The sequence below is a fragment of the Equus caballus genome, chromosome 5 (genome assembly GCF_041296265.1).
Source record: "Equus caballus isolate H_3958 breed thoroughbred chromosome 5, TB-T2T, whole genome shotgun sequence".
In the NCBI taxonomy this organism is placed as follows: Eukaryota; Metazoa; Chordata; class Mammalia; order Perissodactyla; family Equidae; genus Equus; species Equus caballus.
In genome coordinates this window covers 45,893,603-45,907,364 of record NC_091688.1, presented here as the reverse complement: position 1 = coordinate 45,907,364, position 13,762 = coordinate 45,893,603, and the positions used below count along the sequence as shown (strand labels likewise).

Here is a 13,762-nt window from a genome sequence, read left to right as displayed (position 1 = left end):
TAATGGACGTAAGCCCGCAGACTGGATTCTATAACAATTCGTATATATTCTAGTGGAAGTCCTGACTTCACCCAGGGAGGGAAGAGATGGCAGCCAGGGCTGGCTTACGGAGGGCATCTGAGCTACTCGGGGATGGAAATGAGAAGGAATTTATTTTGTTAGCAAGTCAAAGAGATAAAAGAACATTATATTCCTTTCTGTTACAGATGGTTAAGAACTTTTTTTAAGAAAGCCATTTGCTAATGCACAAAGCTGCACAATGCACACTCTGTAATCCGGCAATAATCAGAGGCTGGATACAGCTAACAGAGCGTTCAGTGACACCCCATCATGATAGCATTTAGAGGAGCAGACAAGGCGGGAACAAGGATCACTGCTAAAATCACTGTAAAGAGGAGGTGTCACTAACGGTTAAAGGACAAGATCTGGGGGAAATCTGGGAAGAAAGAAAGAAACATGTCCATTAATTATAAAATTCGATCCTGTTAACAATACAAACCAATAATGTGTAGTAAAACAAGCTGACTGCATTTTTCACTCACCCGTCTTTTACATTTGCCCCAAATTCGCTGAGGAAATAAAAGCTGTTTTACCTTTTTCCTCCTGTGACATTTTGTACTACCGAAAATTTAATAGGGTCATTCACCGGATGTTTTTCTTTTCCATCAGAGAAAGCAAATTTAACATTATGGTAAACAAATCAGGTTCAATACATATTCAGATTCTAAATACTTTTGTTTCATTTAAAGCAAAACCGTTACTTAGACCAGCGGTTCTCAAACCTTCCTGTGTTTCAGAATCACCTGGAGGGCTGGCTACAGCACAGATGCCCAGGTCTCAGCCCCTAGAGTGTCTCATTTACTAGGTCTGGGGCAGGTCCAAGATTTTGCATTTCTAACAAGTTCCCAGGTGATCTGAGATTAAAGACCACGCTTTAAGAACGACTAGTGTAGACAATGGACATGTTTTCCCCCCCTCCCTTCCACTATTTTTTGATTTCTCTTCAAGTTTTTTCTCTCTCCTTCTCCAGAGTATCTCAGCGAGGGTCAGATATATTCAATCTGCATTGCCTTTAAAGTTTAAAAAACAACAACACGGTGATACTTGAAATAGCAATGCCATCAGTTGCGGGTGAGATTTTAATTTAGAGGGAAAATGAAACACCTTGAACACTGAATCCTCTTACTTCTCACCTGGACACCTTCATCACAATTGTTATTCTCGCCAGCTCCTCCTTGATCCTCCCCAACCCCTCCCCCACACCGTATTATCTCAGTAGGAAGCCAGGCATTCTGCTCTTTCTTCAAAGCCTGACGCCGGCCCCACCTCCAGCCCAGCTTTCCCCAGTTCCCCAGCAGCCAGTGACTTCTGTAGTGTTAGGACTCCTGTAGTAATTACTGTCTACATTTCTCATCATAATGAATACATGCTACCATGTACTATTGTGCCACTTGTGTAAGCGTGTGTGTGTGTGTGTGTGTGTGTGTGTGTGTGTGTGTATGTATGTATGTATGTATATGTATTTTCTATATTATTTCTCTTCCCCGTGCTGCTGGGCAAGTCTCGCATCCTTTGACTTTCTGGCATCTCTTTTGCTAAGCCCCATGTTTTAAACCTGGTTCACCTTCAACTGTTTGATGCTAAAGAGAGCAGCCAAGTGTGGCGACCAGTAAAGAAAATAGCAGGTTTACCTTTTGGGAGCTGATGGAGAATTTCTTCTCTCAACTACTCCCATAACCAATTTATAAAATTATAAAATCATAAGCCTAGAATGCTGAAAAAACCTTTTACTCACAGATGGGATCATTGCAAAAGTATAATTAGGCTAGCGGTGTGGACCTACCGCATTTCAATCCAAACCAGGGCAATGTAGAAGTGGTAGTGTAGGGAACGGCCTACTGTCTTCTTCACCATGCTGATTCTGGAGAATAACTTCCTTTTGCCTCGTCGCAATGAACGTGTGCTTTCTGTACTGCCGGCGAGTGTGCTCCTGCCGGTCTCTCCTAAGCCGCAACAGGCCCCGCGAGGAAAGTCACCCACACCCGACTGACCCGTTTCCTGAAGACTTCCTTTCAGGACATTAAGATCATCTAGCTCGCTCAGCTTTTATAGAAGGATCCTATTAAATTGTCCCTGCATGTGTATCTTTGCAACGTTGTCACTAAGAGACCATATCTCATAGGTCCTTGACTAAAGTCTCCCTTGAAGGTAGCACCGAAGGAAAACAAAACTCTCAGCAAGCAGTTTTGAGAGGGCTTTTTATTGAACACTAAAAACACAGCAATCAATACTTTTCATCCAGTGGCCAATTTGCCGGGCCAACTTGTTTTAAAACTGCACTAACGAGCTCACTCTGATCTCACAGCCTCTTTATTTCTTTGGAGTTTCGAACGCTTTCTGGTTGGATTTGTTTTGCTCCTGGCTCAGACCTTGTGAAGTGAGCAGACATGTCACAGGAGGGTATCCAACATGAACAGGGCCCTCAAGCCATCCGGTCCCTGACCCCATTGAACAGAGGGGTGAAGTGTGGTGCAGATAAACTGACGAGGCTAAAAGCCATGAGGTGGCACAAGTGGCCTCTCTGAACTACAAACCTGAGCTGGCCTCCTTCTGCCGGTTTCTTCTCTCCGGAGCCCGGGCCGACGACCACAAATGAGGATAGCGCGCGCCAGAAAGAAGCCTGGGTCAGCAGGGGCCCGGAGAACGTTTCGGATGGAGGAACAAACCCAGAGGCAGCTTTTGGCTTTGAGGGTTGTGAGCGCTTTGGGCGCCACTAGCTGTCAAAGTCCGAGCTGACTGGAGCCACTGTCAAGTGCAGCTACCTCCCAGCTTGGTTGGTGTCGTACTTGACGCAAGGGCCCAGCTCCTCTGCTGACTGTATGGTCGGCCCTCAAAAGGGCCTTTGGGGTCGTCAGGCGTTCAAGTGGAGCGGCAGCTTAGCCTCCGAAGCCGTACAGGGTGCGGCCCTGGCGCTTGAGCGCGTAGACCACGTCCATGGCAGTGACCGTCTTGCGCTTGGCGTGCTCCGTGTAGGTGACCGCGTCGCGGATGACGTTCTCCAGGAACACCTTCAACACACCCCGGGTCTCCTCGTAAATGAGGCCCGAGATCCGCTTGACTCCCCCACGCCGAGCAAGACGCCGGATGGCGGGCTTGGTGATGCCTTGGATGTTGTCTCTCAAGACTTTGCGGTGCCGCTTAGCGCCCCCCTTGCCTAAGCCCTTCCCACCCTTTCCTCTGCCAGACATGACTGCCGCAGGCCGGAGACACGATCTCTGCGAGCGGCGAGGGCGGCGTCTTTCCTCATATGCAAGAGCATCGGACCAGATTGAAAACCCAAAGCGCGCGGGCGGGAAGCATTGTAAATTGTCCCCGCCCGCTCTGTGTGTCGTCATTTCTTTCCGGCTGTTTCCATATCCCCCTCCGCCCTCCCCGACTCCCTCTAACGGACTCTGCCCTTCGTGGGAATCTATTTGCCATAGTCGCCGGGAGAATTCGGATCCAAGCGGATCCCGCAGCAGTTTTCGCCTCTGCCTCTCTCCGTCTGTAGGCTCCCCGAAGGCTCTCAACTTGGGCTAAGAGGAAAGGTCCTTCTGGCGGCAGGAGACCAGAAGAGGAGCCAGTGGATCCAGAGACGGGAAGGAGAAGAGAGCGCCAGCGCCGGGTCTGATCCCGACCAGAGGGTCCCAGGCTTCCGAACCGTGTTCCATAAAACTGCAACGAAAGCAGTTCCGAGAAGTGGACGGACTGACCGACGAGGCGATCGCACGAGCAGGGCACCCGGGCTGTGGAGGGAGGGGGAAGAGCGCCGTAATTCCCGAGTCTAGTCTCCCGTTGGTATGAGGCGTGGAATTCTCCCTCACCCGAGAGAAATCGGATCCTAGGGAAACCGGTCTCACTACACCGCCAAGCCTTCTGGTGGAGTCAGTGAACCCACCGCTCCGCTGAAGGAAGCCACATATGCAGAAAGGAGGCTGAAGGATGCGCTGTACGTCCGTTTCTGCAGATCCCCTAAAACCCACCCTTTTCAGCCGGGATTCAGGGCCCAACCGTGTCTCCACCGAGGCCCGCGCGGGGCCAGCGAAGTTTGCTGAATAGAGTTTCGCGAGAGGACAGCCGCTCCAGATGGAGAGTCGTTACCAGAAACTGCCCTACGAAATTGTTTGGGGTCCTGACCTGTATAGCACGTTGGTTACTTTCGGGCCTCCTGTAGGAGAATCCACAGATGTTGTGGTTTCTGCATCAGAAAGGATGACAGGTTTTTTTCTGAGAAATGTGTATTATTTGAAAGTAGCGTATGCGCCTTTCTGCATCTCTGCTTTGGCTCCCGCTACCCTCTATATGCTAATGAATCCCAAATCTACATGTGTATCCAGACTTCTAGGCTCCACACCTGTGGATCTTCCTGGTTGTTCTTTAGTCATTTTAAACTTAAAATCCAAAGTGTCCCCAAATCAACGTGTTTAAACTTAAAATCTCCAAGGTGTGACTCTCACAGGAGCTGAGGGAATCCATTCTCTTCCTTCTCCAACTCATTGACTGGCTCTGTGTCTGCTTCTGAATGGTGCCACCATGCCACACATGCCTAAGCCAGCACCCTGGAATTCACCCTAGACGGTGAAGGGTTGTAGGACAGGCCACCCCAAAATATGCCTGTAGGAGTTTGGGACATGCCACTCCAAAATATGTTGTTTTGGCATATTGAGTATTTTGAGCTGTAGGCACTTGGAACACAGCCAATGAGGGGCTGGCCTTCTTTGAACTCCCCTTATCTGCCTGAAGATAGATCCTCCAGAAGGAGCTCAGTTGACATCAGTCCCCTCCCCGGGAGTTTCGTCAACCAAGGAAGTCGGACTCTCGTCAAAGGAGAGGAGACTTGAAGTCCACAGCACACTCAGACAAACTTGGTCACCAACTGTCATACCTCCCATCGATTCTAAAGACCCAGTCATCTTTCCTAAAAATCGTTCACTCTCCTCTGAGAGGCATACGTGCTCCCTCTGCTTTCTGTGAAGATGCTACTTAAGTCTGAATTCTAAGCCACCTCGGGAAGTTACTCATTTTTCCCCGGCTATCTCCCGTGTATACGTGAGGTACGCATGCTACTAAACGTCTGTTTGTCTTTCTCTAGTTAATCAGTCTTTTATTACAGGGTCTCAGCTAAGAACTCAGAAGGGTAGAGGGAAAATTCTTTGTCCTCCCCTACAATGTCTTCCTCTCCCTTGGCTGCTTCAGGGGGGAGAAACACACCTGCTCTTTTCTGACCCTTCAGCAGCTCCTGCAGAATCGACCACGTTACTTTACATCTCTTTTCATCTTACATATTCGCCCCACCCCCACCCCCACTGACTGTCTGTCTGGCAGTGATTTTTGTTTATTTTCCTTTGTCAGCTGATAAGTAGTTCAGTGTGTAGCGTAAGCTCCATAATTGTTTACAGGATGAACGGTTCCTGCGTTTGACTGCTTTTAAACAGTAGTAGCAAAGAAAGTCACAGCCCAATTGCAACAGGATAAAGCAATCCAAGCCAAGGATGATGGGAGTGAGGGGTTTTGGTGTCAGAGGGGACAGGACCCCAGGCGGAATCAAAGATAGTCTACAAACTTTCTTTTCAATAGTCTTCATCCTCCTCTGAGGGGCCGAACCACCCATTACCTAAACAAAATTATCTCCAAGATCACCTCTCCCTTTCCCCGTTGCAAGTAAACTCAGACTGAGGAAGCGACTCACATGCAGGCGTGAATGAGTACCTGAGGTATTTATCAAGACGGGACTCTGACGGGAGAGTGGTGTGGGAGATTGAATCCAACTGGCGGGATTAATAGAATGGTTATTTTGGGGTGGGAGTGGGTTTCCCTGGAGCCTCTAAAAAAACATTCTTCCTAAAAGAACAAGGATTGGCAATTCTCTCCAAGAGAAGTTTGGGGGAAAAGTGGTTTAGAAGATTGCGAGTAGCTCCCAACTAGCTTAGTGCCCAGTGCAGGTGCTAGCTCCGCACAGGTTTTGGCTTTCTTCTGACAGGCAAATGGCTGCATTGCTCTAAGTCATGCTGGGCAGCCACTTTCAGCTGTAGGCAGAGGTAGGTGAACAGTTTGATGGAGTCTTGACATCCGCTGTGCACTTCCTGTTAAAGCTTAGCATCTCTCATCTGAACTCCTTAGGAACCTCTATCAGAATGTCTTTTTGGTCAATTCTCCGCCAGGTCACAGAGTCTCTTGCTTCAAAACCACGGCTTCTCAACCTGATAAGGTTCTATAATCATGCATTTAGACTCCTTCAACCTTGTCCCTACCTGCCTTTCCAGAACTATCTACTTGCCACATCCTCCCCACACACTCTAGCCACAACTACTCTATAGATCCTGAGCTCTGTGGAGACTAGGGTTTACAGAGCCTTTTACATGTGAAGTTTTTCAGAGGTCCCTTTTTGGAGGCTCCTGGTATATGGGGCAGTGGGCGGAGGGTGGCCAAAACCGGGTTGTAAAATTTTGACATATTTTCAGTGATTACATTTAATTAATCAATGCTTGACTCACACAATTACAAGACAACGTACAACTTCATTTGTAGATTATATCAAAAGCCTAAATCAGAAGTCATTCATGAATTTGAGACTTGTGTCATGGTCCTTCTGAGTTTCCCCCAATAGGCCCTGTTGGTTCATGCCTTTGCTGCCTACCTCCCTGTATGGTGTTCCTTAGTCTGGTTTATCCTTTCATTCTATTTGATAAAATTCCTTTTTAAGGCATGGCTTAAATATGAATTTCCAAATTGTTGTTTCTTTCTTCCAGTTCTCATAACTACTGTGGGTATCTTTTTTATCAATAATAATATTAGTGGCTGTATTTTAATGAATACTTTCCATGCTTCAGGCTCTAGGAAACATTTTTTCATGGATTCTCCTGTTTAATTCTCAGAGCAACCCTGTGAGGTGGCTAATGTTTGACTTGCCCTTTGCCAGTGAGAAGACTGTTGATCTGTGAATTCCCCAGGGGAAGGGGTGTGAGAGATGTGGGCTGAGTACTGTCGCCACCACTCTCCTCATCTGTAAAATGGGGTTTATAATACCTTTCTCTCAAGCCTGTGAGCATGAAATGAAGTCATGCATCTAGACTGCTGATTACAAAAACTAAATGAAAAGAATGTTGAGGAAGAAGACATGCTAAGAAAAAATAGTCCCTTTTTTCTGGAAAAAGGCTATACATCAGTTGACTTGTGAGCATTCTGTTCTAATTTTCCCTGTAAACCAGAAGTATTAGGCATCATACTAACACCTGTAGCCTGAACACACACACACAAATCCAAGTCATTTCTATTAAATAAATACATTAAAACATATAGCCCTTAAAATTCCTGCCATGTGTAGCTTAAGTCTCATGAGGATGGTTAATGGAATAAAAATACTTGTCATGTGGAGCACGTTACTTGAGCTCACCTCGTTCCACTGGGATATGTTACGCTGGAAAGCCAGGAATCCTATAAACTTGTAAGGGAGGGAAAACCTCCTTCTGCCCCTCCGATTCTGTGGCTAGGCCCGAGAATTAAATTGACATTAGAGTAGGGACAGTAAATTACGGGACAATGACTAGAAATACAGGGGGGAAGCTAACGGAAGACAAGGGTGTTTTAGCAGCTTTGTTTGTACAGCTGCAGTTCCACATCAGCTCCCAGTCGCTGGTGATCAGAGTGTTCTCTTCGTGGTCCTGGGAGGGCGCCTTCCTCATGGGAAATTTTATGAGCTGCTTTTAGACGAGAAGAGGGATGTCGGAGCTGCCTTCCTGCATCTGCTGTTTCTCAAGTACCTTCAGTTCAAAATAGTCGACATACCAGAGCGACTAGTTTTGGGGTGGCGTGTTCTGAACCCCTTCGAACTCAAAGCTGCTGTAGGGAAGGCAGCATTTCACCTCTACCTTCTTAGAGCTTTTGGCTGGGCCTGAGATTTAAATTGATGTAAGACAGGCTAACAGGAGGAAAGCATACAAATCTATTTACTGAAAGTTTTACTTGGCAGGGGAGCCCTAGTAAGGACATGAAGACCCCAAGAAGCGGGTTAGAGTTGAACCCTTCCATGCTGAATTGGACAAAGAGTAGCAAATCGTGACAATGTAACAAGACAAAAGGGCCCCAGCTGGGCAGTTAATGGTGGAAAAGTAACTAGGAAGGTAAAGGTTAGGTTAACAAGGTTTATACACCTTTCTCTCGGCTTTGACTCCCCATCCTTGGTGATAAGAATGTTATTTTCCTCCTTTTGAGAAAAGGACAGAAGCGAGAAGGTCACTCTGACCTTCCCCGGGGACCTTCTCCCCTGAAACGGGTCATAAGAGCCTCCTGGGAGAGGTGGCCTCCCTATCCTCCCGGGAAAGGAGCATCCTTGTCTCTAAAGACAGAGGGAGGCCCAGAAGATCCTCTCAAACAGGCCTTGCTGCCTCCCCGGTTACTACACTTACCTCGTTCTCCTTCACCTGTTGTCTCTCTACTCGATTGCCGCCCTTCATCAAACCTGGCATAAAAGTACTCAGGTCTGACTGTTTCTTCGGATCTTCATTTCCTTATGAAGGTGCCTGTGTCACGTAAAACTTAGATGAAATAAGTTGGTGTGCTTTTCTCCTGTTAATCTGTCTTTGTCAGCTTAATTTTCAGACCTGGCCAGGGGACCCGAAGAGGGTCGAGGAAAACTTCTTCCTCCCTGCAGCACCCTTTACTGTGCAGTACAACCATTAGTGTTCCAGACAGCCAGAAAAGGGGACATTTTTATCCAGTGAGCAGGATGTTGAGGGAATGAGTTTGCCTCAGATGGGGGTAAGGACAGCAGTTCAAAATCCTGTGGCTTCTCAATTTGGTCCAGGGCTGCAGGCCACTCAGGATGAAAGAGAATCAGGCACATAGCCTGACCAATCCACAAACCAAAGATTCAGTCTCATCTTGGGGTCCCTGGAGACCTGGGGTTACTTGAAGTCAAAGACTCAACACAAACTGTCTTCCTGGAACATTTATTTTAATTTGCCTCCTTTTCTTTCAAAATGCCAGTGAAACACAGCAAGTGGTACAGGCAGCTCCGGGCAGGAATGGACCAGATGACAGGAAGGGATCTGGTGTCCCTGGCCCAGCATTCAGTTCTGACAGTCCCATGGGTTTCGAGGGTCTGAGCCCGAAGAAACTGTGCCGGGGAGGAGGACTGACCAGGGTTCGAGGGTTGCCATTACCCAGGCCACTCCCTGGGAGCTCCGTCCTGGGTCCTGTCAGTGTGATTCCCTGCTCAGGTCCACAGCAGGAGACGCACAATTCTTCCTGGAAAACATCCTGAAGTTCAGAGATGTGAGCTCTGTGCAGATATTTGAGTTTTCCAGTGCAAGGCACTGGGAGTTCAAGCTGTCGGCCTGCACTGAACCAGTGGAAGGCAGGACATACCTGCTCCTTCCCTCCCTCACCCTCACCTGCCTGCCCCAGCATCTGTGAGGGCAGCGACTTGAGGCTGCCTCACTGGGGCGATTCCCGCACCAGATGAGGCTGGAAGTTTAATGGCTCATAGTCTCTTTTAGGAATGAACCTGTTCAACTGGGGGAGTGGGACAGGATCTTGCAGAGCCAGCACTAGACCAGACTCAGATACAAGCGACTGTGTGGGTCTCAGATGACACCTCTTCTTACCTTGATCATCCTTTATTTCCACCTGGAAGAGGCCAGTGTTCATGTTTTTGTTTTGTCTCAGCATAGTTGATAGGTAAAAGTATTACAGAGATTGGTGAGAATTCACTGAGGGGAAGAGAGACTAAAGCAGAAGCGCTTTTGAAAACTTTTTTACCCTTTGCACAGAGTGTGGGGGGAAAAGAGAGAGCAGTGTGGACTGTAGCTGCTCCTGACAAGGGGTCCCCAGCTTTCAGCTCCAGGCTCACAGAGATTTTTAGAATAGGCCCTGTTATGGGCTAAATTGTGTGTCTCCCCCACAGATTCATATTTGGAAGCCCTAACTCCCAGTACCTCAGAATGTGACTGTATTTGGAGATAGGACCTTTAAAGAGGGAATTAAGTTAAAATGGGGTCATTAAGATGGGCCCTAATCCCATAGGAGTGGTGTCCTTACAAGAAGACATCAGGACACAGACAACATGGAGGGACAACCTGTGAGGACAGGGTGAGAATGTGGCCATCTGCAAGCCAAGGAGAGAGGCCTCAGAAGAAGCAAAACCTGCCAACAATTTCATCTTGGACTTCTGGCCTCTAGAACCATGAGAAGATAGTCGTTTAAGCTACCCAGTCTGTGGTATTTTGTTAGGGCAGCCCTGGGAAACTAATGCAGGCTCCATAGTCTCTGCCTAGAGCCTTGTTCCCTGCTCGACCAACAATGCATGATGGGACCCTCAGGATCTATACTCTGTGAGCAAGCAGAAGCAGCATCGACTTTGTGCTGTGCAGGGATGGCACCTTTGCACCCAGCATCTCATCCATTGAAGTTTGTTTTCAGAGGTGCACCCTGAAGTTCTCAGAGGGTGTCAGAGCCATTAGTGGCTGAGCAGACCCCTGAGCACGTAGATTCCCATGTCAGGGCACTTCCTCCCCAGGATCATACTCTTAACTGGTAGACATCAGATGTAAAAGCAAAGCACCAACCGACCTAAAATACCAGAGATATCTAAGACCTCCCCAAGTCCCTGAGATTTGAAACAGCCTGTGTACCTGTCATGGCTAAGGCAGTTCAGGGGTCCCTAGCTTCGTGGGAATGGCTATACCTTGCCTTCACCCCTCTCCTCACCTCTCTTCCTCCTGCCACAACAGTGGAGTGCTCACCCACCAAACTCGAAGATTGCAGGGTGTGGAAGAATGGTGAAAGGAAGCCAACAGGGAGGAGCAGTGTTTCTTGCTGGTGTGGGACAGCGGAGGCCCTCCCTGGTTTCCTGTCAAAGGTGATGAGTCCCTTAAGGGCAGGGCCTTGTCTGCATCCTTGATCTCTCTTCCAGGGCTGCTATGCAACAGAGGCTCTGGACCTCCACCATGGAAGGCTTCTCTACTTGGCCTGACTGAGCCACCTGCCCTCACAAAGAGCACGCAGTGCCAACAGGTATGTGGACAACAACTTCCTGTGGAAGTGGGACCTATCTGAGCCAATCCCTGTCACCCAGCACAGGCTCAGGCCTTAGCAGGACACTGCTGCCTTACCTTTCAGCAGCGATCTTGGGGATTTGCCCCACACAGAGAGGGCTCAGGATCTGTGTGGGTGTTCTGGGAGGACCATGAGGAACTCTCTAGTGCCTTCAGGGCTTCTCAGACTGCCACAGGCATGTTAGTAACAGCTTTGACACCTTTTTGGTAATAGGACAAAGATTACATTCCTGCCACTATCCTGTGAGGGCCAAACTTTCTAGGCCTACTAGGAAACTTTTGGAATGTCTTCATTGGTTTAAGAAATTAGGGTGAAGCCGTACTCAATTTTTTTATGTCAGTGTCCAAATCTAATTGTTTCAGGTACTTACACCATTTCTCACTTTCAGATTAGTCTTAAACAAAAGAAAATCAAGAAAAAGCAACTCACTTTCCCTTAAAAAGTCTCATCTTGTTCAGCCTGGTTCCAGGAAAAGCCTGCTGTAGGACTGGTGCTGTTCACTGGACTTTGGGTCTTTTAACCAGAGCTGCTGGTGACCTCAGCTACAGCAGTGGCTAGGAGTAGACAGAGATGAAGGGATGGATTTGAGGGAATTGTAGAAGATAAATTTGATAAGATTTGGTGATTTAGGCATTTGGAGAGTGCAAGGGAGAGAGGAGCTTCTCCTTGGCTTAAAGAGCTGGGAGATGATGGTAAATTTCACTAAAGTGGAGAATTTGGGGAGAAGAAATTGGTTTTAGAACCAAGAAGATGCTTAAAAGCCCTTCTGACCTTGATCTGGAAGTTGAGATTCCTGTTGTCCATCTAGAAGGACACAGTCACCAGGAGCTGGGAACATGAGTCTAGTCAGCACAGGGCTCAGCTGGGGCCACGTTGGGGGAAGCCCTCAGCAGACAGATAAGGATGACAGAAGGCAGGGCGTTTGATGCAATCTACCCAGGGCTCAGGCAGAAGAGAAGAGGAGTGAGGCAGGCACCCCGGGCAAGCAGGAACAGTGACGAGGCTGGTAGATGAAGAAAACACCAAGAGACACAGGATAGCTAGAGAGACGAGGACCACTGGGAGAGAGGATGTCCCAAGGAGGCAGAGGCGGTATCAACAGGGCCATACTGTACACTGACGTACAGAAATAACAATAACAACTTATGCTCACTAAGCTCAGTCACTTCTGACTGTACTTTATATTTCGCATCTCTTTTAATCACCATGACAACCCTGCAAGGCAGGTAGGTGTTTTACCATCCTCATTTTACAGACTAGAAAGCTTTGAGCATTTTGCCCAAGCTCCCACAGCTAGTAAGTGCCAGGGCCAGGGATTCTGAGCACAGTGCTGGGACTCCAGAGTTCATATTCTTAAGCAGAAAACACCAAGTGAAGAGCACATACTGGAAACTGAGAGGGGAAGTGACAGGAGGCTCCTGGTGCTCAGGGTTGAGGGCCTCACTGCTTCAGTGGACTCTCCTCTATCTGCTCACCCACTCCCCGCCTGTCTGCACTATCACCAAGTGGAGAAAGACCTCCACCCTATGCCAGAGTTGCGCTTGTCACTCCTACGCTTTACAGTCTTTCCATCCCTCCACTCCACTACCTTCAGAATGATGTGCCCACACATCATGGTCAGTACCGAGAAGCAGAGGCTAAGTGCAAGGCCACAGACTTGACTTTGAGTCCTGGCTCTGCCTCTCACTACCTGAACGACTTTGACAAGAAACTTAATCCCACCAGGCCTCAGCTCCTTGTCTGTAAAATGGGGATAATGGTACCTGCCTGGTAGTGGTGTTTGGAGACATTTAAAGAAACAATTCCCATAAAGTGACAAGCACAGTGTCTGATCCAAAATAAACAACAGAAAATATTTAATTCTATTACTAGCTATTCAGAAAAATTAAAATAAAATTATAAAGGTAATCCTCCTTACAATTCCTAAGTTGTAAACCTTCCCTGGCTTTTAATTAGATTTTCACCAGCTATTCCCCTAGTTGCACAGGTTTCTTCTGGCCCTGCCCAAAGTCTGCAATTCCCAACTACTCTCATGACTTGACAAAACCCTCTCTTCTGTCCAAATATGTGCCCCTCCTGCACAGGCCTGCAGTTTAGTCTTAATTCGGCCCTGTGAAGCTTTCCTCCTGTGCCCCACCCCCACCCCCTCCCCTGCTGCTCCTTATCAGGCCAAGAGACAGCGTTCTCCTCAGGTTCTAGCGAGCGTCCCCTCTCCTCTGCTTCAGCAGTTCCTCCAGGATTAAGTTGTCCTCCCAGTTCCCCACTAGGCTCCGAGTTCCTTCAGGGTGGGCCTTTTGTCCTGCTCATCTCTGTAAGTCAGCATCCTGACAGTGACCACATGGTCAGGAAACGTTTGCCTGATGAGGGGCCTAAAAAACCTGGCCTCACTCAAAAGGACACAGTACCCATCCCCTCCCAGCTCTCAGGGAACTCTCAGGAATTTGCAGGCCAGGAGCTGGTCTAACCTGGGTGCTAGAAGGAACTTCTTGCAAGTTGGTCCCAGAAGAGGATGAAAGGTAGCTGTCCTGGGCTGTAACCCTTTCCCACAAATGTCTCAAGCCCACCATTAGTCTGCTTCTCATGACCTTAGCGGAGGGCAGAGAGTTCACCACTACCAACCCCTCAATGGGCTCAGTGCTCGAAGGGAGATGCTCTAGGGAGCGGTGCC

The 13,762-nt window shown here is 48.2% G+C and overlaps 2 protein-coding genes across 2 annotated transcripts in view; one reads left to right on the top strand and one right to left on the bottom strand.

Annotated features, from left to right (window-relative positions):
- The window catches only part of H3C15 (H3 clustered histone 15), a 32,332-nt gene that overhangs the window by 10,159 nt on the left and 8,411 nt on the right, over nt 1-13,762 (top strand). The window contains exon 4 of the mRNA XM_023641284.2: nt 10,952-11,052. The gene's annotated coding sequence lies outside the window, so the exon portion shown is untranslated. The remainder of the gene's footprint in view (nt 1-10,951; nt 11,053-13,762) is intronic.
- H4C15 (H4 clustered histone 15) lies at nt 2,242-3,410 on the bottom strand. Its single transcript, XM_014739818.3, has one exon. The coding sequence runs from the start codon at nt 3,393-3,395 to the stop codon at nt 2,937-2,939; it is 459 nt and encodes a 152-aa protein (XP_014595304.3). The 5' UTR covers nt 3,396-3,410; the 3' UTR covers nt 2,242-2,936.

Excerpts from the sequence above, each read along its gene's own strand:
- H4C15 (XM_014739818.3), bottom strand. The coding sequence starts at position 3,395 with ATGACGACACACAGAGCGGGCGGGGACAATTTACAATGCTTCCCGCCC.